Source organism: Leopardus geoffroyi, chromosome B2, assembly GCF_018350155.1.
Source record: "Leopardus geoffroyi isolate Oge1 chromosome B2, O.geoffroyi_Oge1_pat1.0, whole genome shotgun sequence".
Lineage (NCBI taxonomy): Eukaryota > Metazoa > Chordata > Mammalia > Carnivora > Felidae > Leopardus > Leopardus geoffroyi.
The window spans coordinates 5,276,122-5,301,420 of NC_059332.1; the positions used below are offsets into that span (position 1 = coordinate 5,276,122).

Here is a 25,299-nt window from a genome sequence, read left to right on the forward strand (position 1 = left end):
AGGAAATTCTGTTAATGCAACATTTATTAATTAAACATACACAAATATGGCACACACACACAAATCACCATATAACTATTATTCAAGTAAAATGCTGTCTCACATAGCTGCACATGAATAATTAAAATCCCGGGCTCCAGCCTTCTGAGAAGGCAGTCACATGCCACAATCTAAAGTTAGTAAGTTACCAATAAAATAGATTTCTTTGCATTGTGCTTCTGATCTCTTTTCATGGAGTCTTTCCATGAGAATAAGGGGAAAAAGGACACAACACGTGGCCTAAAATCATGTTTGAAAGCCACTCAAAGGGGTAAATACAACAGATGAAGATAGGCTGTTGCAATGAGAATCCTTGCCTAGCTGGGGAAAGGAAATTGAGGAGTTTTCTCTAGGCCGCCAGACTTGTGTTATCCGGATAATTTCACCTGAGTCACGCGATAATTGCTGGCAAATTCTTGGTGAGAACTCATTGGAGCGATGCCCAGAAAAGTGCTTCTTACACACGTGTTCAATAAAATAAGAGAATGCCTGGTAAACGCAGGAAGATCAGTATCTCCCTCAGGCTCAGGATCTCTAGATGAGGGGACGGCCAACGTGTTCTGTAAAGAGTCAGAGTAAATGATGTAGGCTTTGCAGGCCATACTGGCTGGGGCGCCAGTATTGAGCTCTGCTCACAAAGTGGCCATGGAGCCAATGTGAAATGAATGGGCGTGACTGAGTTTCAAGAGAGTTTTATGGATGGAATCGAAAATCTGAATCTCCACATGATTTTGTGTCGTGAAATACTATCCTTTTGATCCCCCCGCCCCCCCCCGCCCCCCCCAGTCATTTGGAAATACAAACACGATCCTCAGCTCCGGGTTGTACAGAAACAGGTGGCAGGCCACATTTGGCTTGTGAGCTGTAGTTTGCCAACTCCTGGCCACACATGCTCATCTTATTGAAAAACAAACCCTGAAAGACACTTTTCTTTCTTCCCACAACCCGGAACAATTTTACGAAACAGCAACCTATTTCCTCCCCAAATTATTTTAATTACAAAATTAATCAAAGATATCGCAATGAGTCTCTGAACCTGAATTTATGTACCTGGTGAGCCAAATATACAAGAAAACTCCGATCTGCCACCCAGCCAAGGGATCCACTGGTTTTGCAAAGTGACGCATGTAACTTTGAGCGTATTCTCTCAACACCTCCAAGCATCCGTGTTCCTGACTTCTAACAAATAACATTATAGGAATTTTATTAACAGGAAACAGATGGACGTGCCCAAATCCTAGTTAGAATGTTATATAAAACAAGCCCCAAATGATAAAAACAAAAGGTAGAAATAAGCTGTCAATATGCTGCGTATGTGACTCTTGACAGGGCCTGGGGGAGGCATGTCACCAGGAGGCAGATTTCTGGTCCTTCCTCCTGTGGGTATCGGGATGTGGCTGGAGTGAGGCAGGCTAAGTCAAGGGAGCTCCAGCACCGGCTCTAAGTTCCTCCGTCCCCATGGGCATTCTGGACCGCTAGTGACTTACCCAAGGCTCCCCCGTGGCGGAGGGACAAATGCTAAATCACAGGGTGGAAATGGGGGGAGGGGTAGGAACTACTTTTTCCTTCCACTACCCAGAATGCCCACAGAGTGTCAGTGGATTCTGCACACAGCGAGTAGGAAGGGAAAGAGCTTCCTCTCTGCCTGTACGGCCAGGAACAGCCTTTATTCCTTTTCCTCAGTGTATCCATATGCATGGGAGACATGTCCAGAAAGGCTTAGAATTTTCTTAATCAGAGCTCCTCTTACCAAGTGAAAGCAGACACAGCATCATTTTTGTTACAAATGATGAGCTGTAAAAACTTACTGGAGAAGGCGTGCCTGAATTTCAAGGCCTCGCACCTCTTCCATTAGGCGGACTGGCAATTATGGAAATTCATTTTCCTCTCGGGATCACTGTGGGGAGGCTGCTTGCTCTTGGGGGTGAGGACGGGAAGGGCAGGCTGCGGGCGACAGCTGCTCAGTCTTGGCTAGGAGTGCAGGCGGGCCCCAGCCTTCCTCACCTTGCAAAGCCACAGCTGGATTGGGGGGCAGGGAGGGGTTCTGCCGCTACTAAGAATAATGGTCCCTCTACTGGCACCGAATTTTCTTTTTCTTTTTTGCAAACATTTCGATTTCTGTTGGCCTCGCAATCTCCCATTGAACTAAGCAAGCCACATACAGCATCTCTCCTCTGCATGAGGGACGGACTGCCGAATGGCGCATCTACGGGAACTAAGCTCCCCCCAACCCCCCAAGGGCTGCCAGGCCACGCCTTTGTGCCTTCCCTTCTCCCAGCTGCCTCTGCTGCTCTCTGCTTTCCACCTAGGCTGACTTCCTCAAGAGACGAAATGGAAAGCAGGATGGAGATGAGAGCATGATCTTTAAGTAGTAAATTTAGGATGATGAAGCTTTAACTGAAACGGTCCCGGGGTGCCCGGCCGGCTCAGTCAGTGGAGCACGTGACTCTTGATCTTGGGGTCGTGAGTTTGAGCCCCATGCTGGGTGTAGACATTACTGAAAAAATAAGCTTAAGAAAAAAGGTCCAGAAAAAGAGAGGCGTGTTCTTTCTTTCCTCACAGAAACACAGGAGGTTCTGTGCTACTTCGAAGTCTTAAAAATGATCAATTCAGTCTCTGTGGCAACATTTAGGAATACACGGCAAGGGCGTGTAGAGCTGAGCCAGGAGATTGACAGGGACGGTGGGCCCACCTCTGCCCGGCCTGTCCTCATGCTCAGGGGTCCTCCGGGCAGCCCTCTCTGGTGTGAGCTCAGAGCCACAGGGGAGATGGCGGGGTCACAGCCCAGGCAGTGATGAGCCTCTGGGACGGGACACCCAGCTCTTGGTGGAGTCCCAGGGCTTCGCTCTATACACGCAGTGCTGGTTCTTGGGGAGTCTGCGCCCCAGACGTGTGGCATCTGCTGGTCCTTCATTAGGTAAGGGGAGGGGTGGGGCTCACCTGTGCTTAAGATCATGAGTATTGGAGGAGTTTGAAAAATCCCTAATTCCACTAACCTAGAAGTTCACCTAGAATAATGGATGGCATGTCCCCGTATGTGCACATCAGCTTCCTTTTTTTATTTTTTAAAGCACTGACGAGTCCTACAGGCCCCCGAAGCACACGTATTTGAGCTCTAGGTACTCGTCGATGCCGTACTTGGACCCCTCTCTCCCGAGGCCGGACTGCTTCACCCCGCCGAAAGGACACTCCACAGAGGAGATCAGTCCCTCGTTCACGCCCACCATGCCCACTTCGAGCTGCTCCGCCACTCTCCAGATCTGGGCTGGGTCTTGAGAGTAAAAATAACCTGTCAGGGGAAGAAAGGGCACACGCGGCGTATACAGTCGTTACAGACGTCGCGTCTAAAGCAGAGGATGCCACAGGCGACCTCTGTCTAGTCCTTTTCAGCGTTTCCTTTCATCACGCCCGTCACCACCACCCTTTCCGAACTGAACCCCTGTGGCCCCCAGGCCCAGAATCTCTCTCCTCCCATCTCTGCCTAACACGGATTGCCTAATGCAGGCTGCGGCCTCCTCTCCCCGCATCCTGTTGGGAAGGGACGAAAGGCGTGCCGGGCGCAGTGTCACCGAGGCACTCGGGCACACGTCCTACTGCAGCCTAGTGACAGGTGTGCACAGACAGCTGGGGGAAGGGCCTCCCCAGTGTGCGTGGCCTTCCTCCGGTTCCACGTACTTGGCTCACCCCCGGAGCTCACCCCCGGAAGCTGCTACCGAGCAACCATGTATCTATGTCTTTGTATCTTCCTCAGCGCACTCCCCTCACTGCGGATGCTAAATGCAGATTTGCCAGTGCATTTATGTGCATACGCTGGTGTCCCGGCAGTGGGATATGTCCCGTGGCCACCCTGACCATCTCCGAACTAAAAGGACGGTGGCCACTCAGGCTCCGTCTGCACGCACAGTCATTGCTACTCTCAGGGTCCCTGTGGCTCCCCTAGGTCTGGCTCAGGCCGCCAGGAGTCAGGCGGAATGGAAGAAAAAGACGTGAACTTCCAGGCATCAAGCCTCCGAGAACGTGGGAATTTTGGGGTGTGCACTTCTCCACCCACAAGCTGCCCCCCAGCTCTCACCAGGAGCTCCCAAATGTGGGAAGGACCAGACAGGAGGCCGTGACCTTGCACAGACCCGCTCGTGCCCTGAAAAGCAGCAGAACACACGCTACAATGGCGTTTCTGACTCAAAACCCAGGGGGATGTTTAAAAGGCAAACGCCAGCATCGGTTCCAGGAGTGGTTCTGATTCCCACGGAGCCGGGAGCGCCTACCTGCCAGCCCGACGTCAGCTGCGTTAGCGATCGCCACAGCCTCCTCCTCTGTGTCGAACCTGCCAGAGTTAAAGGGGTTGTCAGCAAAATCTGTAGGGGAGAGGGCAAAGAAAACCGGCTCTCTGGTCTCTTGATTTGTTTCCCGAATAATGGCACGGGGTAAGTTGGGAGATCTGCAGAGACCCCAGGGCCGAGCACAGGAGCAAAGAGCCCCGCTGCTCAACACACACGGTTCCTCTCTGGCGAGAACGAGAGGCAAGCAGGCTGGCCATAGGGAACAGCAGCGACTCGGGAACGTCAAACCAAATGCCTTCAAAAAGGATCACTGCTCTTGCTGCCTACAGAGACTTTGTAACAATCAGCAACCACTTTAGAAGCAAATTGTCCCCAGGAAGCCGGGGCCACGGCTCCGCGCCCATGCGCTCCTCCCTGAGATGAACAGCAGAGAAACCAAAGCCCCATGCGGCCCCTTCCAGCTTTATCCCTTTCTTTCCAGAACAAGATTTGAGAAGCATTCTTCCGGGGCAAAGGGCTCTGAGCACCCCAGTTCTTAAATTCAGAGATCTGCCAGCAGCAGGAGCCAGCCATCTCTCTGGAGGAGACGGAGAAGGATAACAAACAGAATGCTCTACAAGCCAGGAGGCAGCAACAGTGGGACAGAAAAAGATGTAGGAAACGGATAAGCATCCACAGCAAAACAAGGGAGAATGAGGAAGTGGGGAGACTCCATTATGGGGAAGAACAAAGAAGTGGAGATAGCACGGATGACAGTAACTGAAGGAACACGGTGGGTGGGCTGGGTGGCACAGTGTATGTATCTCAGGAATGGATGGCTCAGCGGGCAGGTGGCAGGGAGGGGATGTCCCAGAAGGTGTCGGGAACTGATGAGGAGGTACGATGAACAGAGCGAAGAGGAGCGGGGTGACACGGACGTGTCTCTATCACAGACCTCCTAGAGGCCGTTACGGAACGAATGGAGGGGAGGGAAAAACCTGCTGGAGAAACAGTGACCAGCAATTTCCCGGGACCAGACACACACCTTAGATACTCAAGGGAGACATTAGGACCGCAGCGTGAAGGCGCTCACGATGTGCCTCACCGGTAGAACTTAACGTCAGAGACCATGAGAAATCTTCATAGTCTCCAAAAAAAAAAACTAGATCCTTTTCAAAGAAACAAGAACCAGACACCAACTTTCTCAGTAACGACTCCAGAAATAAGGAGACAGAGAAATGATACAGCGTTGAACCTAGAAGTTTATCCAGGTTGATTATTACTGACTTTTGAACGTGAGACAAAACATCACCTAAGAGCACAGCAAGTGCATTTCCCTAACTCCCTCGAAAGAGCTCTTTGAGGATGTGCTCCGAGGAGAAGAAAAATGACTTCAGAAAACACAAAAGTCAGGAGGCAAAGTAAAGAAGCTGCTGAATTCTGTGCTCTGCATAGGCAATGATAAAAACAAATTATTTTAGAACCATGAATGGGAGTTGTTCTTCTGCTGACACTACACAGCCCTGCCTCTGCAGCCCCCCGTCCCAGCCCCAGGGCCTTGAAACGGCACTCGAACCGCGTTCCTTTCTTGGTGTCCTCCTTCCCCAACCCACCCGCTGGGTGGTCTTACTTGATAACTGGTGCCAGAGGCCCAAACGTCTCTTCGTGAGAGCAGAGCATGTCCCTGGTGACATTGCTGAGCAGTGTGGGCTCAAAGAAGTTTTTTCCAAGTTGGTGTCGCTTCCCGCCTGTCACAACAGTGGCGCCTTTGGACACTGCGTCATTCACGTGTTTCTCTACCTGCGTGAAGAGAAGAGGAGGAGCCCGGGACAGCGGGCTTGAAGATACGCTGGAGAGGATACAATCTCTTAGAATGTTAAACCTGCAGAAAACTGCTTTTCTTCATTTCTTTTTCTTAAAAAAACAGGTTGAGAACGAGGTGCCCTCATGCCTTCTAGGTAGAAAGAAGCAAATACGTGGAGACGCAGAGGGAGGAGGAGGGCATGTGGCAGGTGCAGTGCCGCCTTCCCCTGCTCTTTGTTTTTCCGCTGTTCCATTCAACCATTTGTTGAAGGGTCTGGTATGACCTGATGTCCTTCTGGGCCTGGCACCCTGAAGTTGCCCTGACATTTGTTCTTTGCACTCTGTTTTGTTTTTGTTTTTTAACTTTATTTCTTTTGAGAGAAAGAGAGCGAGGGATGGCAGAGAGAGAGAGTGAGAGAGAGTGACTGGCTCCCAAGCAGGGTCTGCACTGTCAGCACAGAGCCCAACGTAAGGCTCGTGAGGTTATACCTGAGCCAAAACCAAGACGCGGATGCTGAACTGACTGAGCCCCCCAGGCGCCTCTGTTCTCACACTCTTGAGTTGGCTCCAGGTTCTTGGGTGCCATGCTGTCCTCTTCACTTTCACTTTGTTCTAATGCATTCTTCTCAAGTGGTCATTTTGAAAAAGGTGCACTCAAAATGGTGTGCTTCCTGAGTTTCCTGACACTGCGTGTCTCATGGTTTTGTTTTTGTTTCGCTTTTTTTTAGGGGGGTGCAAAAAAGGTAGTTTTTGAAAGCACGGGGACAGGACCCATGGGCAGGAAGAGCTGCCTGCCATGTCTGATGTTTTTACCTTGTGTTGGTTGGTGGTGGAACTGTCATCCAACTTTCCTTCAGAACGCTAAGTACACGTCTCTATTTCTAGTGTTGTTGAAAAGCGCTTCCAAAATAGTTCTTGCCCCTTGGCAGGTAGCTTTTCCCCCATCTCTGGAAGCTTTTAGGATCTTCTATGTTCCTGACACTCCACTGTTCTAGCAGAATGGATCTGGGCTTTCCGCTTTCCTTCCACTTGGCAGTTGGTAAAGTCTTTCCATCCGAAGAATCATTTTCCCCTGGCTCTGAGTTTTCGTTTCTCATTTTTTGGATAATGCTATTTCTTCCATGTCTGTTCTAGAATTCCTATAGCTAAAATGGATATGCCTCTCACCTCAGATTAATTCTGATTTCTTTTCAAATCTGTCATATTTTTCATTTGTCTTTAAAAAAAAACAACAACTTGTATTTATTAAGTAATCTCTACACCCAACATGGGGCTCAAACTCATGACCCCAAGATCAAGTCACATGCTGTACAGACTGAACCAGCCAGGTGCCCCTCATCTCTTTATCTTTTGCTTTAAATTCTCCTTGGTTCTGCCTTCCGTCTTCATGTACTGATGTTTTAAAAAAATTTGACCATCATGTGTTTAATTTCTGAAAACTCTCTTGTTCTCACTGCCTCAATTTTCACAGGACCTGCTTTTGTTTTGTAGATGCGCTATCTTCTCAGAAGCACACAGATGACGCTATGAGATCCTCAGAAAATTCCTTTCTGTTCTCAGACTCATCTGCTTCCTTGAGGGTCAGGTGTTCCTCTCATTGCTGAGGGTTTGCTCCAAACCCTGGCTGTTCACCTTCCTCGTGAAGGACTGGCTGGGTGACGTGAGTGGCCTTTACAGTTTCCGGTCTCTCCCCTGAACAAGGGGACAACGGCAAGCTGAGGTTTATTCTGACTTGGCAGGCTTCACGTTAGGGACACCCCTGTCCCCAGAGGGCAAAGGCACACCAACTGAGGTTGGAGCTGTAGCTCACCTCCTGCCCAGAGCAAATGCCTACACTCTCCTGGTGGTGGCTGCGAGGTGCAATGGTGTAGGGACGGCCCAGAAAACTGTACAAAATATAATTAGTTGGCGCCATGTTTCCCCTGCTCCCATTCTTACCCTACCCACTTCTAGAAAGTTCCATCCTAAAAAATGGCACCCACTTCCCCTACAGGCGTCCCCTGGGAATGCTTTGTCTGCTTTGACTTTTGTATTAGCACCATCCATTCCTCCTTCCAGAAGTTCTCCACAACCTTTGGTCCCCGGAGACCTCCCAGGGGAGGACTCTTATTCTTGGCAGAATATTCCACGGGATCTCAGGAAAGGTAAATACTGGCTGGGGCACACTCCACCCTCCAGAACCACCCTTTTTAATCCCTCGCCCCCGACCATGCTCTCAGAGTCCACTGTCTGCAACAAACCCCATTAGCCGCCATGGCTTACCTTCCATGATTTATAGCTCGAAAACTAATTATGTTTAACAAGGGCCACCTCTTTGCCCCCAGAGAGAATATGGTCTGCCCTTTTCTGGTCATGTTAGATGTCATGTGCAGTGTCCCCCCCACCCAAATTTACCCTGTGACTGTGGGTATACTAAAGCAGGCACAATGGATTTTTGCAGGCGAGAGGTTTTCTACTAAACTCTGAAAAACATCCTTCACCTTCCTTGTTCGAAGTCCTGGGACACAGCGCCCTCTAGAGGCCAATGTCTGCACCTTCACTTTGGCAGGAACACCAAAATCTCTAGAACAGTGGTCTCCCAGGCTGGCAAATTAAAAACAGCGGGGGCACTTGAAAAACTCTCAGTGCTGAGGCCCTACTCACACCCCGTCTCCTCGGGAAGGACTCTGGCATCTGCAGTTGTGAAAGGCACAGGGCGGGTTAAGAACCAGCACTCTGTCCCTCGAGCCACAGCTAGTTCAGACCCAAATTGTCTCCACTGGCAATCAAGGCACAGGGGCCAAAGTCACATCAAAAATGCAGGTGGTACCAACATACACTTTAATGCATGTTCTCTACTAGGGCAATGCCAAGGCAATCACTAGACAGTTATCAGAGCTCTGACAAACCTCAGTGCTTCCCTTGGCTTCCGCTGGGTGAGGCAACAGACGTGGGTCTTTGGGCCACCTCCTTTCTTCCCCGCACATCAATCTCCAGCCTCCATTTTCTGTCCAACTTAAATGATTCCATTAAAATCCTTTCTATTAATAGAGACTTATCTAAAGAGCATACTGGATGTTCATATCACAAGAAAGTTCCTTGTAAGTAACTCTAAAAAGGATAAGGTTTTCCCCCCTTATTTATTTAATTCCAGGGTCATTAACATACCACGTTCTAGTAGTTTCTGGTATATAATACAGTGATTCAACAGTTCCAGACATCACCCAGTGTTTATCATGATCGGTGTACTCCTAAATCCCCATCACCTATTTCACCCCCCTCTTTCCCCCTCTGGTGACCACCAGTGTGTTCTCTGTGGTTAAAAGTCTGATTTTTCTTGAGTCATTTCTTCTGTTTTTTTTTTCTTAAATTCCACATATGGTTGAAATCTTATGGTATTTGTCTTTCTCCGACTGACTTATTTCACTTCACGTTATACCCTCTAGATCCATCCATGTTGTTGCAAATGGCAAGATTTCATTCTTTTTTTTTTTTTTTTTTATGGCTGAGTAATGTGCCACTGTATATATGTAGTACGTCTTCTTTATTTAAAAGGATTATGTTTTAAAACAGGAGATTATGTTTTAAAACACCAAGGGCAGAACTCTTGCCCAGCTAGTGATCTATCTAGACCGTGACTTTCTTTGAACAAACAGATCCTTCCTAAAAGCAGTTTCTCTCTCCTGGCATTTGTAAATACTGGGTGTGGCTTCTGTTCCTCTGCATCTCCCTACCAGATGCTTTTGTCAAGGATTCTTCTGAAGGGCATTTTGTTGTCAATGGAAGCCAGCATTTCAGCTGAAACACCCATGATTTCAAAAATAAAACCAGTCTTCCTTTCCTTTTAGCTGTTTAAAAATTTAAAGAACTTTGTCTTTCAAGATCCTAATTCCTGAGGCAGCCAGGGATAGAATGATCACCACTATCAGAGAAAATTTAGGGAGGGCAGTAGGAGATCTAAAGTAACAGAGCTCGGGGCGCCTGGGTGGCTCAGTCGGTTAAGCGTCCGCCATCAGATCAGGTCATAATCTCATGGTTCGAGTCTGAGCCCCGTGTTGGGCTCTGTGCTGACAACTTGGATCCTGGAGCCTGCTTCGGATTCTGTGTCTCCCTCTCTCTCTGCCTCTCCCCAATATGTGCGTGCATGTGTGCGCTCTCTCTCTCTCTCTCTCTCTCTCAAAAATAAACATTAAAAATAAAGTGACATCTCACGAGCGCTCAGTGTAATGACAGAGCCAGAAAAGCTTATAAGCCAGATGATATCATTTATTTAATTCATGCAAATGGGCAGAAATTCACTTTTTTCTGATTTCTCCATTGTTTCCAAAACAGCCTTGCTGGGCACCTTACTAAAGTGTTTTTTGCTAGTTAAAGCTCTTGACACTGAAACCATGAAATTTAACAGAAAAGCAAATGCACTTACCTTTTCTACCGCCTTTTCATCAATTAATGGGCCTTGAGTAGTTCTCTCCTCAAATCCATTACCCACACGCAGGTTCGTTTTAATTGCCTCGGCAAATTTCTTCACAAAAGAATCGTGGATACCCCTTTGCACCAAGAAACGGTTTGAGCAAACGCAAGTCTGGACAGAAAAAAAAACCCAAACCAAATTCACAAGACCATTTGTCAGAAGCTACTGACCCAACCAATAAACGTGTCACTGTTGCTATCAGATACTCAATGTGAAAACACTTCCCCAAGTGGCTCTTGTCCTGTGTCCAACCTGCCATATTCCTCCCCATGTGGTTGGGGCCCTGAAGACGAATGCACAAAGTGCTCATTGTTCTCCAACCTCGTCCATAGCTGCCTCACCTTGAGGTTAAACAAGTAAGCAAGTACAAACATCTGCACAAAAAAGAGAAAGCCACCTGACTCAAGTTTTTTCCAAAGGGTTAAGTAAGCCATTATGAAACAAACAGGAAGAAAAAAGGAGCATAAAAAAACAGTAACTCCACGAGAGACAGTGATGCTGCAGTGACAGAGCAGGAGCAGGAAGGAAGGCAGTCAAAGACTGACTTCTATCTACTAGCTTATTAAACTATTTAAGGGTTTGGCTGAATTTGACATTTTGAAAATGGCCGTTCTTCCACGTCAACCTAAATTATTGAAAAGACCTTTGTTTATTTTTTCCTAATTAGACCTAATATTTTAAAATTATAAAATACAACCACATTATAGGAATTGCAGTTATCACTGATAGATTTTCTTCCTGTATGTTTTTCTTAATCATGTATTTTTCTAATAGAAACTATCTACTTATATATAGATAGATAATTTTGCATCCTGTGCATTTTTACTGGCTTAAATCAACATACCTCAAAGTTGTAGCTTTATAACTCTGAAGGTTACACATATTGGCATTTTATGTTTCTAAAAGAAAACAGGTATTTCGGAAACAACCAAGCTATTTAAGGTTATATGAAAGGGGAAAAATTAATTACCGAAGGTCAACACAAGGATGAAAACTATTTGATACAGAGTATTATACAAGATTTCACCTTTTTCCCCCCACAATATAATCTTTCAGGGAGTTTTTTTTCTGTCTCTGGAATGCATTTAAAACCACTTATTGGGGCACCTGGGTGGCTCAGTCCATTCAGCGTCTAACTCTTGATTTCAGCTCAGGTCATGATCTCATGGATCATGGTATCGAGCCCCAAGTCGGGCTCCATGCTGCCAACATGGAGTCTGCTTGGGATTCTCCCTCTTTCTCTCTGCCCCTCCCCTACTCACATGAGCTCTTGCAAAATAAATAAATAAACTTAAAAAAAAAATCAAACCACTTATTGATGGTACTCTGAGACAAAGTGCTTAAGGATATTTTGTAAGAAGCCAGGTTTCCGGCGACAGCCTGGAGAGAAACCAGGAGACAGGCCCCTTGGTCCACAGTCCCAGCTCCTTAGCAGTCCTGGCTGGCACTACGACCCAGGGACGTACGACTTCAAGTCAAACAGTCTCTCCAGAGTTTCGCTGCCTTATCTATAAAATGCAGGGTTTGTACCTTCAATAACACAAATACGGATGTGTTATTCCGAGATTTCCTTGGAGGTGTGAACTCGGGCTGCCACTCCGATGGCAGCCTGGACACCCCCTGGGCACCTGTACCATGTGCCTGTCAGGCCGCCTCCACCTCAGGGACAGTGAGACCCAGGCAGCAGGGTTTTGAGTTTTTCCAGAACCATCTCCACATTTTCCTACTTTCTTTTCCTTAAGACTGTGGGCCTCAGACCCCAGCTGTTCAGGCTGTTTTGTATCTGAGGAGAGGACTTTACCTATTGCAGCAGAGAAAAGCCCGGTGAGGGAAAACTGAAGACAATAACTGAGGTGAGGGAATAACTGACGAGTAGGAAGAGAACAGTTTGATTAAAAAAAAAAAATCTGCTCATGAAATTCCTCATTACACCTTATTTCCGTTTGGACCCTCTGAGCCCAGAACAGTCACTGGCAAAAAGAGGGCCTTAAGAAATATGTGCTCAAAGAGTAAAGAAAGAATTACGGAAGGAACCTACAAGTTTCCTTCCAGGAGGTGAGTCAGGTGGTAAGATCTTTGTGAAACGCACACACACACACACACACACCCTGAAAATCGCCGCAGGACTCACCTGTCCAGAGTTCCTAAATTTGGATGCCATGGCTCCCGCGACAGCCTGGTCCACGTTGGCACTGTCGAAGACGATGAACGGGGCGTGGCCGCCCAGCTCCATGGAGACCCTCTTCACAGAGCCAGCTGCGTGGTGCAGCAGTATCTGCAACAGAGCAGAGACTCCGTGAGCACCAGGCAGGAGCAGCTACCCAGCCACCCGCACCGGTAAGCCTCTGTCTCCCACAACTCCCCAGCAATGGAAAAGCCAGGCGCACAGTAGTGTACGTGGGATGACTGTCTGTATAAGAAAAGGAGGAAATGAGAACATCTATTTCTAGGGGCACCTGGGCGGCTCAATCGGTTAAGTGTCTGACTCTCGGTTTCGGCGCAGGTCTTGCAGTTCATGGGATGGAGCCCTGCATCAGGCTCTGCACTGACAGTGCAGAACCCGCTTGGGATTCTCTCTCTTGGGATTCTCTCCCTCTCTCTGTCTGCCCTTCTCCCGCTGGTGCTCACACATTCTTTCTCTCTCTCAAAAATAAGACAGAACACACATCTCTATTTGATAAACAGTAGGAAGGTAACAAGAAACAAAGAGTATTTACTTATAGAAGGGAGGGAGTCAGGAGCAGGAGAGAGCCTTCTGAATGTGAGCGTGTTTACATCGTCTGGCTTCTTGATCCATCTAAGTGTATTACCTATTAAAAAATTATGTGGTGGGGCGCCTGGGTGGCTCAGTAGGTTAAGTGTCCCACCTCGGGTCAGGGCATGATCTCACTGCTCATGAGTTCGAGCCCCACATCGGGCTCTGTGCTGACAGCTCAGAGCCTGGAGCCTGTTTCGATTCTGTTCTCCCTCTCTCTGCCCCTCCCCCACTCACACTCTGTCTCTCGCTCTCTCTCAAAAATAAATAAATGTTAAAAGAAAAAAATTTAAAAAAAATTACGGGACAATTGGCTTAATCATAATAGAGGGAAGATAATAAAATCTCCCAGAATCCCATAGCCCATAGCTTAGCACTGATAAAATTTTGAGGTATACTGATTCAGATTATGGTCACACACACAAGTTCATATATATGTACTTCCTCTTTTTTTTTTTAAAGAAAACAATGGTAGATTTATACAGTTTTGTAACCTTTATCTTCCCAATTAACCACATATCTGGAACATCTTAACACTTTCATAGCACTTTATACCATATTCCTTTAGTGTAACACTATAACGTGAAGATTCTCTTACGTTAGTACATGTTCCTAGAACATTCTTTTTTTTTTTTTTTAATATTTATTTTTGGGAGAGCGCAAGCAGGGGAGGGGCAGAGAGAGAGGGGGACAGAGGATCTGAAGCAGGCTCTGGGCTGACCGCAGCGAGCCCGATGTGAGGCTCAAACTCACAAACTGAGATCATGATCTGAGCTGAAGTCAGATGCTCAACTAAGCCACCCAGGCACCCCTAGAACATTCCTTTATTCCATCACATGGCTGTTTCATAAATTTATTTAGCCCCCATCTGTTGGAAATTTAGCTTCCTAATTCCTTGCTGTTAAGAATAACACTGCAATTATTCTCAGTATAAATTTGTAGAATGACGCACAACTGTAAAGCTTTTTAAGGAAACGAACAAAAAGGCCCTTCTATTTCTGTAAGGACCTTTCTACTACCTACAATTTTTGTTCAATTCCAAGACCTCCATTCCAACATCAGTTGTATGTTTCTGGAAACTTTATTCCAGATCGTGAAAGAAATGCGCATCTCACAACTGAGGAAACACAACGGATAGATTTCAGCCACTTCCTGGGCAACAAATCCTGAGAGCTCCAGCTGTGCCCACCCCTTGGTATGGTCAGAAGCCTGGGTCAGGTTCACAGTTAAGGGACACTATCCAAAATGTCTCCAGAGGATGATCAGACATTACTTTATGCAACAAACCTTTAAACACTCTGCTGAGAATGTTCCTCAAAAGGTTGATAACAATGAACTAGTGTTTTCACAGTCTCCAAGGAAAATATGAGAACGACATCTGTTTTCTCTGACACTTAAGTTACCTACCTTTCCGGTAGCTGTTGAGCCAGTAAAGGAGATTTTGGACACCAGAGGGTCAGTACAAAGTGCTTCTCCTACTTCCTTGGCCTTCGCTCTGGAGCAGGGAATGACGTTGTACACGCCAGGAGGAATTGCAGCCTGGTCCGCGAGCTACAGAAACGGCAGGCGGTGGGGAGGGAGTGGGGGGGGAGGGGGGGGGGACACAGCACGTGATCAAACCGGAACCGGGAAGAGAGAAACAGCTGTTTAAATCCAAAACGTACTGGGGGAAATACTAAATTGACCTTGGGGACAGAATAAGAATATATTTGGGCCTGAAATGAGATCCTTATTCATGCCAAGGTGATATTAAATGTGTTGTCACACACTGAGCTATTTTACGGCATGAGTTTTCATGCCACTTTCTGTTTTCAAAAATAAAGAGAAAAAACAAAAACGAAAAAAGCCCCTTGGATTTCTTCCCTGAAAAATGGGAGGAGAGTTCAAGAAGCTTGGGGTTCACCTGTAGAAGGCGCGCAGGGGGCAGAGCCGCCCACAGGTGACCTCGCAGGGCAGCGGCGAGGAAAGGGAGGCGACGCCCGGGCCGCACACCAGGGCCGAAGGGAGCCAGCACGCCGACCCGCCAGCGCCCGGGCCCGGACCCCAGGCTCCTTCCACGCTGACCCTCCTTGGGACAGCCGTTGCAGGAATCACCGTCACGTCCGAACCTCCTGAACAGTCAACCGCAGGAACCTGACTGGGGATTCTGGGAAGACGGTGGGAGCAGCAGAGTGTTGCACCCTCTCTGAGTCCCCTCGTAAACCCAGCGAGGCCAACGACACGGCCAAACCGAAGTATCGGGGACGAGATGGGCAGCGGCGTGCGCAGGACGGTCGGCGTGTTTCCCGCGCCGCTGCGCTCACCCGTCCGACTGCCCGGCCGTCCGCCGCGAAGACGGCAGTCGGGACAACCGCGTGGCCGCCCCCCCGCTGCGCGGGCACCGGGCACCCACCCCGCAGCCTTGTGGGAGAACCGACAGCCTGGCGGCTTGCTCCGGCCCGACCGGTGGGTGCGGACGGAAGCCGTGCGACGGGCGGGCCACGGAGGAGCCCAAGCGGCCCCCAGGTGCTCGCGGAACGCAGGGCAGGCGCCCCCAGAGCAGCCGCTGTGACCGCCCAGCGCAGCAGCAGGTGCCGGCCAGAGACTCCGCACAGAGGACTGAGGGCGGGGGGGGGGGGGGGGGGGGCGCGCGGGAGGACAGAAAGCATCTTTAGGGCAGCCTAAAACATGTGTACAGATGTCAGAAAGTCCCCCATCGTTGCTTTTTCTCAAACGTCAGACTTAAAATAACTGCTAGTCAGTTAAAACCCAACACCATCCAGCATGAGATGCAGCTAAAGGGGCAGGTTTTCAGTCTGCTGCTTGGACTTGGTCAGCTCCGTACGACCGCGGGGGAGAGGCTCACCTCGGCCAGGGCCAGGGCGGAGAAGGGCGTGTGCTCGGCGGGTTTCACCACCACGGTGCAGCCGGCGGCCAGGGCGGCCCCCACTTTCCTGGTGATCATGGCGCTGGGGAAATTCCACTGCGGTGAGAAGAGCAGAGAGGAGATGAGAGACGCTGGACCGCCCGGTTGTTCAAAGGCAGGCAGGTCGGGAAGTCAGTCAACAGATGCCATTGCACACACCGACTCCCAAAGCAGTGCTCCTGCTCCTCCTGCACAGGTGAGCTCTCAGAACACCTGACACCCGTCCTCCCGGGCGACTCTGGGGACAAAGGCTCGCCAACACAGGGAACATTTTCAGAATTTAAAACAGTACAAGAGTATCCACACCAGGAGTTGGCAAACTTTTTCTGTAAAGGCCCAGATCGTAAAAATTTAGGCTCTGGGGGATGTACAGTTTCTGTCTCAAGTACTCCGTGGTTCTTTTTTTTTTTTTTTTTTTAACTTTTTTTTTTATTTATTTTTGAGACAGAGAGAGACAGAGCATGAACGGGGGAGGGGCAGAGAGAGAGGGAGACACAGAATCAGAAGCAGGCTCCAGGCTCTGAGCCATCAGCCCAGAGCCCGACGCGGGGCTCGAACCCACGGACCGCGAGATCGTGACCTGAGCTGAAGTCGGACGCTTAACCGACTGAGCCACCCAGGCGCCCCAAGTACTCCGTGGTTCTAATGTGAAGGCAGCCACAGACAGTGCGTGCAGGGATGGGTGTGGCTGTGTCCCAATAAAACTTTATTCACAAATACAGGCAGCAGGGCTGGGTTAGGCCTGAAAGCTGTACTTGCCTGTGACCCTCTAGGAGAAAACATTAGCAAAGGTAATTTTCCAAATGGCAGGTGATTTATTACTTCCTTCTATTTATAGATCTATATTTGTAGACCTCTCCCTATTTTATTTTGACAAATACTTGCATAGTGCCGATTCTGTGCCAGGCACTCTTCTAAGCACTTTTAAATTATAATTAAATCCTCATCAACACCCACTGAGGTCAGTATTATTATCCTGGAGGACAATGAGGACATCCGTTGGGGAAAATTGAGACAGAGCAGTTAAGTAACTTGCCCAAAGTCACACAGCTTGTGAACATCTAGTTCCGGGTCACACGGAGTCAGTCTAGGCAGTAAGGCGGGGCGTCAGCCTGTGACTCTGCTGAGCCAGGGAAGAAAGCGGTCTCGGGACCAGCGGGCACTGTAGGTGAACTGACACGAGAGGCCTGGCAGGCGGCAGGCCCTCTGGTGGCCCAGACAGGGCTGGGTGCCCTACCAGCGTATTGTGGCTCTATGCAGGCAGACACAATGTTGTATTTCTTAGCCTTTTCACCTCCAGAACCTGGCCCGCTGCACGCAAACACTTGGCTGTTGATGATAACCATAAACTCAGCATAAAAATGTCCCCAAGCCACAGCACGTTCAACGTGTCACATCCTGTCTCTAGGAAAAAAGACCTTTTCAGATGTGCTAGAGCCGCTGCCATGAAGCAGCCTTTAAGCCGTGGGTCCCCCCACCTCTGCAGGCATTAGAAACAGGCCTCCCCAGCCGCCACCCCACACCGGGAATCAGGGAGCAAGGGCAGGTGACAGCCCCCGGCAGGAGCACACGTCTCCCCGAGGAAGAGCGAGCTGTCCCTCGCTGCATCTCCTACCCTGGGCCCCTGCCCATCCCGTCGGTCCACCTACCGGCGTGATGACCGCGGCCACCCCGAGGGGCTGCTTCAGGACCAGCGCCCGCTTCTCCTTGGCGGGGGTGTAGATGACATCTCCGTAGACGCGGCGGGCCTCCTCTGAAAACCACTCTAGGAAAAGGGCGGAATAGGCAACTTCCCCCTGCGCCTCCTTCAGCGGCTTCCCCTGGACCGGATCGGAAAAGGACACGTTCAGAGGCGCCTGGGTGGCAAGGTCCGTTAAACGTCCAACTCCCGATCTCAGCTCAGGTCATGATCTCGGGATCGCGGGTTCGAGCTCCGCATTGGGCTTTGTGCTGTGTTGACAGCACGGAGCCTGCTTGGATTCGGTCTCTCCTCTCTGCCCCTCCCCTACTTGTGCTCTCTCTTTCGAAGTAAGTAAACAGACTTAAAAAAAATTAAAAAAAGAAAAGGACACATTCACTGCCTTCTAACCACAAAAGCCTGACTCCACGCCTGGAAATTCTTCCAGGCCGCATGCACGGCAGACGAGTCTCCCGCCCCTCACAAAACCCACGTGGTTGTTGAGAAATTCGGTGACCCCAGCAGAAGTCTTAGAAAGCAGAGTTACAAACGGTGACAGAAAGCAACGAGCCCCACCCAAACCACAATCCTGTTCGCATCCAAGATAGGGGCAAGTGCGTCTCCTCCTTTGTTCTCCTAACATCTTCCTGAGGGTGGGACCCTGGTGTCCCGTGACTGTTACAGCTACCAGAAGCTACAGGCTCGTTTTCAACGTACAAAAACAACATGAAAAAAAATCAACCGTACCAATCACATGGAAACAACTGGGAATGGTGAGAAAGCATTATTCACATAGTTTCACTCAAAATCTATTTCTCACGTGTTATGGTTATCACTATAACCTCCCCTCCCACCTTCAGTACAGTTTGTTCTCTGTATTTAAGAACCTCTTTTTGTCCTTTTTACTTTTCCTTTGTTCGTTTGTTCCGTTTCTTCAATTCCACATAGAAGGAAATCATAAAATGTACCAGTCGTTCTTGGACTGATTTATCTCACTTAGTGTAATACTCCCTAGCTCCATTCATGTTTCTCTATGTCACTCAAGCGTGCAACATACAAATGGTTCTAGCAACGATGAGGGCCTGGCTTCATTAGCAACAGTTGGTGCTGGGCACAAGGATTAGTTTGTATCTATGGGGGTGCCTGGGTGGCTGGTTAGGCATCTGACTTTGGCTCATGATCTCACAGCTCATGGGTTCGAGCCCCACATCGGGCTCTGTGCTGACAGCTCAGAGCGTGGAGCCTGCTTCGGATTCTGTGTTTCTCTCTCTGTCTGTACTCCCCACCTCCACCACAGCCCCCCTCACCCCCCGCCATCTCAAAAATAAACATAAAAAAAAAATTTTTTAATAAATAAATAAACATTTAAAAAAAGGATTAGTTGGTATTTGACCATTAGGTGAAGAATTCCCATTTTCTTTAGCTGCAGAACAGCCCTGAAGTTAGAGGCTTTCCCAAGCTTTTGCCTGAGAATTCCAGGGCATTTTCTTAGGGTAACAAGTTAGGACCTTGAACTTACACTTTCAGCTGTAATGATCTTGGCAAGGTCATCCTTATTTTGCATCATTAAGTCGTACCATTTCCGAAGTAATGAACTCCTCTCCTGGCCGAGGAAATAAAAACAACAGTCATACAAAATAACCTTCTGTGTCCCCTCACTCTCGGGGAGGCACAACTTGACCTTTCTTTTTTGAGGCATAATCCACATATGACGTTATGTTAGTCTCAGGTGTGCAGGCCCCTCTTTGATAAGTAATGAGATTCCATTTCAAGTTGCACGTAAAGGCGTATGCTGAGTCATAAATTGTGAAAGAGAAAAGCAGCTTCTGTGGAACAGTGCAAATATGAACAATTTCACCGCACACAGGTACAGTTTCCCGCCGGCCCTGTGCTCTGCCAGGTAGGAATCTGGTGACTACAGGCCAGCACTTCCTCTGGGTGAGAGAGGAAAGACTATGTTCTAGGGGGCCTAGCTCGGAGAAAGCAATCAAATATCTGAGTACATGGTCTGCTCGATGTAAAGCACACGCTCTGCCTGAGAGAGAACGAGAGAAGGACGGGAAACGGCGTAAGAACTGCAAAATACAAAGTCGATTCTGCTGGTGGCAGAAAACACAATGTCCCGGGGACCAGGGGAGGCGACGAACCATCCTCAGTATGCACAGCCTGTGTTACGGGCTAATGGGGTCCGCCCGAAACAGACATGTTGCAGGGGCGCCTGGGTGACTCAGTCAGTTAAGCATGCAACTTCAGCTCAGGTCATGATTTCATGGTTCGTGAGTTCGAGCCCCGTGCCGGGCTCTGTGCTGACAGCTCAGGGCCTGGAGCCTGCTTCGGATTCTCGGTCTTCCTCTCCCTCTGCCCCTCCCCCACTCTCACTCTGTCTCTCAAAATAAACAAACATTAAAAAGTTAAAAAAAAAAAAGAAGGAAGCAGCCTTGACTTTGGATTTCTAGCCCACAGAACTGAGTCAGTCTGTTTCTGTTGTTTGAACCATCAGGCTTGTGGGGCAGCTCCCAGAAACTTCCACAGCCTTTGTGAGGAGCTGTGTGAGCATGCAGGGCTCCAGCAGGGAGGCTCACGGTGCACGGAGTCACGTGGGGCTCAAGTCCCAGAACCCCCACCTGAGCAGGGGTGAGTGGTGGATGGTGAACTCTGAGCCTCTCGCAGCCAGGTTCCTCATCCAAAACAAGGATTGAGTATCTACCTCATAGAGCCATCATAAAGGACTAGAGGAAGCACCGGTTAAGCACCAAGAACAGTACTCAGATGTGGCAGGCACCGTAACGGCCCTCAGAGATGGCCTCACCCTAATCACTGCAACCTGTCAACCTGTTACCTTACGTGGCCAAAGAGATTTTGCAGGTGTGATTACGTTAAGGACCTCGAGGTGAGGAGGGTAGCCTGCATTTCCCAGGTGGGCCCAATGTAATCACAAGGTCGCTATAAGAGAGAGGCAGGAAGGTCAAAGGCCAAGTAGTAGCAGAAAAAGAGGCTGGAGTGTGGCGCTGCCTCAAGAAGCTGGGAAAGGTGAGGAAACCCCTAGAGCTTCCAGAAGGAACACAGCCCTGTCCACACATTTTGGGCTTCTGACTTCCAGAATAGTAAGGGCATTTGTGTTGTGTGAAGTCACGAAGTTTGTGGTAATTTGTTACAGCGGCCACAGGAAACCAACGCGCCGGCTTATGAGGCGCCTGTAAGTACCCAGCTCCCTTCTCCCCCGAGCTCCTCCAGGAGGTCCCAAGGTGGGAAACGGGAGGTCCTAAAACACGTGAAAAGAAAGCTGTGAGGCAAAAAAAATGTCAACAGGAAATGCAAAACCTGCGCTCTTGAGAGAAGGGAGAATAGTGAGGCTGGGAGCTCTCTGGGATGGGCCCAACGGCAGAATCAACAGGTGAACTCGACCTCCGCAGTGGGTGGGCAGGCGGACGTGAAGGCCTAGGGAAGCGGGCAGAAAGCGGCTGAGGGCGGGGGTGGACGGCACAGGCCTGGGGACAAGAAGGGAGGGTCACGGTGGCCACACAAGCCGTATCGGAGCCCACGTCTCATAGCTGCAGAGGTGGGCCTGTCTTCCTAGGCAAGGCGGAGCCCCTTACTTCCTCAGGAAAATGCTCCGAGATCGTTCCAAGAAGGAAGGAGAGAAGGCCCGAGCTCCCGGAGGACAAGCTGATGCCACGCGTTCACGTTCAAGGGCACCGATGTCAGGTGGGTGATGTGAACACCCGGGGACTGTGTCAGTGAGCGGTCCGGGCACCAGCCCTGGGCTCAACCAACCACCGGAGCAGAGATGGGGGCAGAAGAGCTGCGGACGCCTGTAACACCGCCAGCTCCTGCCACCCCCTTCCCCGTCTCAGCTGGTGGTCACTCCTTCCTGCCCGCTATTCTGGCCAGAGACCCTGGGGTCCCAGCTGACCCCTCTTTCTCTCTCACCCTGTCACCGCCAGGGACTCCAGTTACCTGCACGGTCACAACAGACCCTTCCGCGGACCGCCCTGCTTCAAGCCTCAGTCACTGCCACCAGCCCCCTAAGGGGCCTCCACCGCCCCTCCCTCTCCGTGCTGTGCCTCCAGTACCCTTTCCAAATGCAAGCCGGCTCACCGCTCAGCTTGAAACCCTGGGACGGTGCCCCACCTCCCTCAAGGTAAAACCTAGTCCACGCTCCCCTCTGGATCCAGCAGGCCATCCCCTGTCTCTCCCGCCTCCAGAGCCTCTCCACCCCCTTGCTGCTCTACAAATGGGTCAGGCACGCTCCTGACTCGGGAATCTTGGTCCAGCTGAATTCCCTTCCCCTGCCTTTATCATTGCAGCTCGTGTCCTCTGGGAAGCTACCCTGATGCTCAGGCTGAATTGTCTCCCCCTGCTGTGCCCCCGGTATCTCAGAACAGGGTCTTGAAAGAGGTTATCAAGGTTCAACGAGGTCATACAGGTGGGTCTTCACCCAACACGACTAGCGTCTTTACAGGAAGAAGGTAAGGACACGGACAGGTAGAGAGGGAAGGTCGTGAGAAGACGACCACCTGCAGGCCCAGGAGATGCCCGCTAGCGCAGCGCCCTTCCACGCAGGCCGAAACCTGGAGCACGGTCCTGCACCACGCCCGACGACCCAGGCTGAGCCACCTGAGCTCACCTCCCGGCCCCTGCCCACGGTCAGGCCCCTCGACCTGCTCACCCCACCCTCGGCTCGCTGCTCATTTCATGTTACTCGTCCGGCTTCTGCCTGCCCGGCTGGACGTTTCCAGAGGCTGGAGGGCGGCGCCTGGCCCCAGCCCCCCGCACCGCGGTCGGGACCACGCCGACGCTCCAAACTTCCCCGTGGCTCGCCTCTGCTCTCCTTTCTACGACTTCGTGCCCGGCGCATCGGGGAGGGGGGAGCGACGCGGCCGGTTTCCCTATGGGGCAAGCCCGGGCCCCCGAGCGCGCTCACCTTGGCCGAGACGCCCCTCCAGCTGCAGAAAGCCTCGTAGGCGGCGCGCACCGCGGCGCGGGTCTCGGGCACCCCGCAGTCGGCCACCAAGCCCAGCTGGGCGCCGCTCGCCGGGTCGTGCACGGGGAAGGCGGCGGCGGCCGGGAGCCAGCGGCCGCCCACGAAGCTCTCGGTGCGCAGCAGCGCCGCGGACAGGCCGGCCGGGCCCCCGGCAGAGCGGCGGGGCTGCGCGGGGCAGCCGGGGCGCAGGCCGCGGCCCGCGGGCGCGGGCGGGAGGCGCGGGGCCCGGCAGCTCCGCAGCCGCAGGCAGGTCGCCATGGCCCCGGAGGCGGCGGCAGGAAGCAGGCAAGCGAGCGCGCGCCCCAGTGCAAGGGTCGGGGCGGCGGGAGGAGCGAGGCGGCGGCGGCGGCGGCGGCGGCGGGGACGCGCCCGGGCCGCGGGGCCGCGGAGCAGCGCCCTCTCCCGCGCCCTCGGCGCTGCACCGGACCCTCCGCCACGAGCGGCTCCGCGCCCCGCCGGACCTGGGAGCCCTACCCGGGGTACGCACCTGCCGGCCGCACCTTACCCGCCCCGAGTGCTCTTCTATAATTATTCCTTAGCCCCCCAACTACTGCAGGGCACCTGCTCCCTCTTCCGCGAGCCCCCCCCCCCCCAAACCTGCCTCTCCCGCCACCGGAATTTGTACGAGTCCGTGGATGCGCCGGCGGTGCTGCCCCAACCGCTGAGGGCGCGATCTCGGCTCTTCATCGCCTCAGCCCAGCCCGCTCGGGCTCTGGGCCGAGGGTCCTGGGCGCGGGGCGAGTGTGGCTCCGTGCTGTGCCTGGACGTTTTTCTGGGTGTGTGTTTACATATTCTCTCCATTAATTGGGGTCACCGTCCCCCCCCCCCGCCCTGATCTGTAGCCGTGCCTCTGAAGACCGTCTTGGCCCCAAGCCGAGTCTGTTGTCCACAGGCAGTATGACCTTAGACAAATTACTTAACCTCAGGTTTTTTTGGTTTTGTTTTTTTGGTAGAAAGTTCTTTCTTTGTGATAACGTAATTGCTTAGGAGAGTTACTGCAATAAATCGGGCACAACGTTCAAAGTCCTGCTAGCTGCCCTTGGACAAGCCACTGCTACGATTAAAGTTAGGCCTCCGACTCGTCAGTGGGACCATTTGTCAGAATCGAATCAACCGAGGTAGAGTCACAAGTAGACAAGAGCATACAACTCCAGAAGCAGCAAGGGAGCCTCCGCATTCATGAGGATGCAAATAGAAATAGGGCTATCTTCGGAATTTGTGGGTTCAAGGGAAGCCCCATTCTATGCATTGATTTAGGACCCCTAGTCTTGGCATCTCTCTGCTTCTCCCCACCTACCGAGTGGAGTCTCTTGGTGGCCTCTCCAGAGCCTGTGGGCCCTTCACCTTTCTCTAGGACGTTGGGTTCTTATTTGTAAAATGCCCAGGCATTTAGATTTTGACTTTGGTTTTTCCTGAGTCGGCGTCACTCAGTCTTGAGTCCGTCACATCTAGCAGAAGTGGGAACGGCGGAGTTTAATCTTTTGCGTGTGTGGGTTCGCTATTTCCTTCTGTATTCTGAAGGAACGGGAGAGAGGGGCCCTGGAAGGGAGTGCTGGCCGGTGGGTGTCATGGGGGACTGGGGACTTGGTGTGTTTCCACCTGCCGCCTGCAGAGGGAGCCCTACTGACAGCTTGCTGTCTTGGGTTTGGGGCAACGCGTTTTGTTAGGGCAACGGTGACTGCCTCTCTCCACCCCCAGTCTGGTTATCTTTTAAAAAATTCTTTTAATTTAAACTCAACATACAGTATAGTCTTAGCTTCAGGAGTAGAATCCAGTGTTTCATCTCTTACATATGACACCCAGTGCTCATCCCAAAAAGTGCCCTGCTTAATGCCCATCACCCATTTAGCCCATCCCCACCCACCCACCCACCTCCCCTCCAACAACCTCCGTTCTCTTCCAGAGTCTCTTGCGGTTTGTCTTCTTATCTTTAAGAAAATTTTTTTTTAACATTTATTTTTGAGAGACACAGCGTGAGCAGGGGAGGGGCAGAGAGAGGGAGACACAGAATCAGAAGCAGGCTCCAGGCTCCAAGCTGTCAGCACAGAGCCCAATGTAGGGCCCAAACTCACCAACTGCGAGATCATGACCTGAGCTGAAGTCGGACACTTAACCAACTGAGCCACCCACGCGCCCCTGTCTGCTTATCTTTGTAAGGTTCTGTTTTCAACAGTGTCCACTCACTTCTCCAAAAGGCACACTGCCTAGAGCCCATGATACTTTTGGGGGCACACAAAACTGTTATTTCTTATAAAAATCAGGATAAAAGTGAACTTTAATATGATTAATATTAACCATTAATAGCTAACTACTAATAAGTATTAATACTTAGGCCAATGCCAGTGTAAAATCTAGTTTTTCTATCCTTATGAAGGAAGGGGCCCATAAAGGCCTCAGGCTGAGGAAATTCATGCTGTTGGCCTCCC

The 25,299-nt window shown here is 50.8% G+C and overlaps 2 protein-coding genes across 3 annotated transcripts in view; one reads left to right on the top strand and one right to left on the bottom strand.

Annotated features, from left to right (window-relative positions):
• Positions 1–6: 6 nt before the first annotated feature.
• ALDH5A1 (aldehyde dehydrogenase 5 family member A1) lies at positions 7–23,355 on the bottom strand. 2 transcript variants are annotated; one of them, XM_045497226.1, is made up of 10 exons: positions 22,814–23,344; positions 19,409–19,492; positions 17,861–18,031; positions 16,152–16,268; positions 14,714–14,857; positions 12,683–12,826; positions 10,504–10,662; positions 5,929–6,098; positions 4,305–4,363; positions 7–3,328 (listed from the first exon to the last, which is right to left on the bottom strand). In XM_045497226.1, exons 1-10 carry the CDS (start codon positions 23,129–23,131, stop codon positions 3,123–3,125), a joined length of 1,572 nt encoding a protein of 523 aa, XP_045353182.1. In that variant the 5' UTR covers positions 23,132–23,344; the 3' UTR covers positions 7–3,122. The 2 variants fall into 2 exon arrangements, with proteins under 2 accessions (XP_045353182.1, XP_045353183.1); XM_045497227.1 differs by lacking the exon at positions 16,152–16,268 and having other exon boundaries at positions 22,814–23,355.
• Positions 22,072–25,299, top strand: part of GPLD1 (glycosylphosphatidylinositol specific phospholipase D1) — a 70,919-nt gene continuing 67,691 nt past the window's right edge. The window contains exon 1 of the mRNA XM_045497223.1: positions 22,072–22,315. The gene's annotated coding sequence lies outside the window, so the exon portion shown is untranslated. The remainder of the gene's footprint in view (positions 22,316–25,299) is intronic.

Bases quoted from the DNA above. Each gene is read 5' to 3' on its own strand.
- ALDH5A1 (XM_045497226.1), bottom strand. From the start codon at position 23,131: ATGGCGACCTGCCTGCGGCTGCGGAGCTGCCGGGCCCCGCGCCTCCCG. The intron at 18,032-19,408 runs GTAAGTTCAAGG...GATCCGGTCCAG, and splicing joins AGATCATTACAGCTGAAAGT to GGGAAGCCGCTGAAGGAGGC. The intron at 4,364-5,928 runs GTAAGACCACCC...TAACTCTGGCAG, and splicing joins CCTCTGGCACCAGTTATCAA to GTTCGACACAGAGGAGGAGG.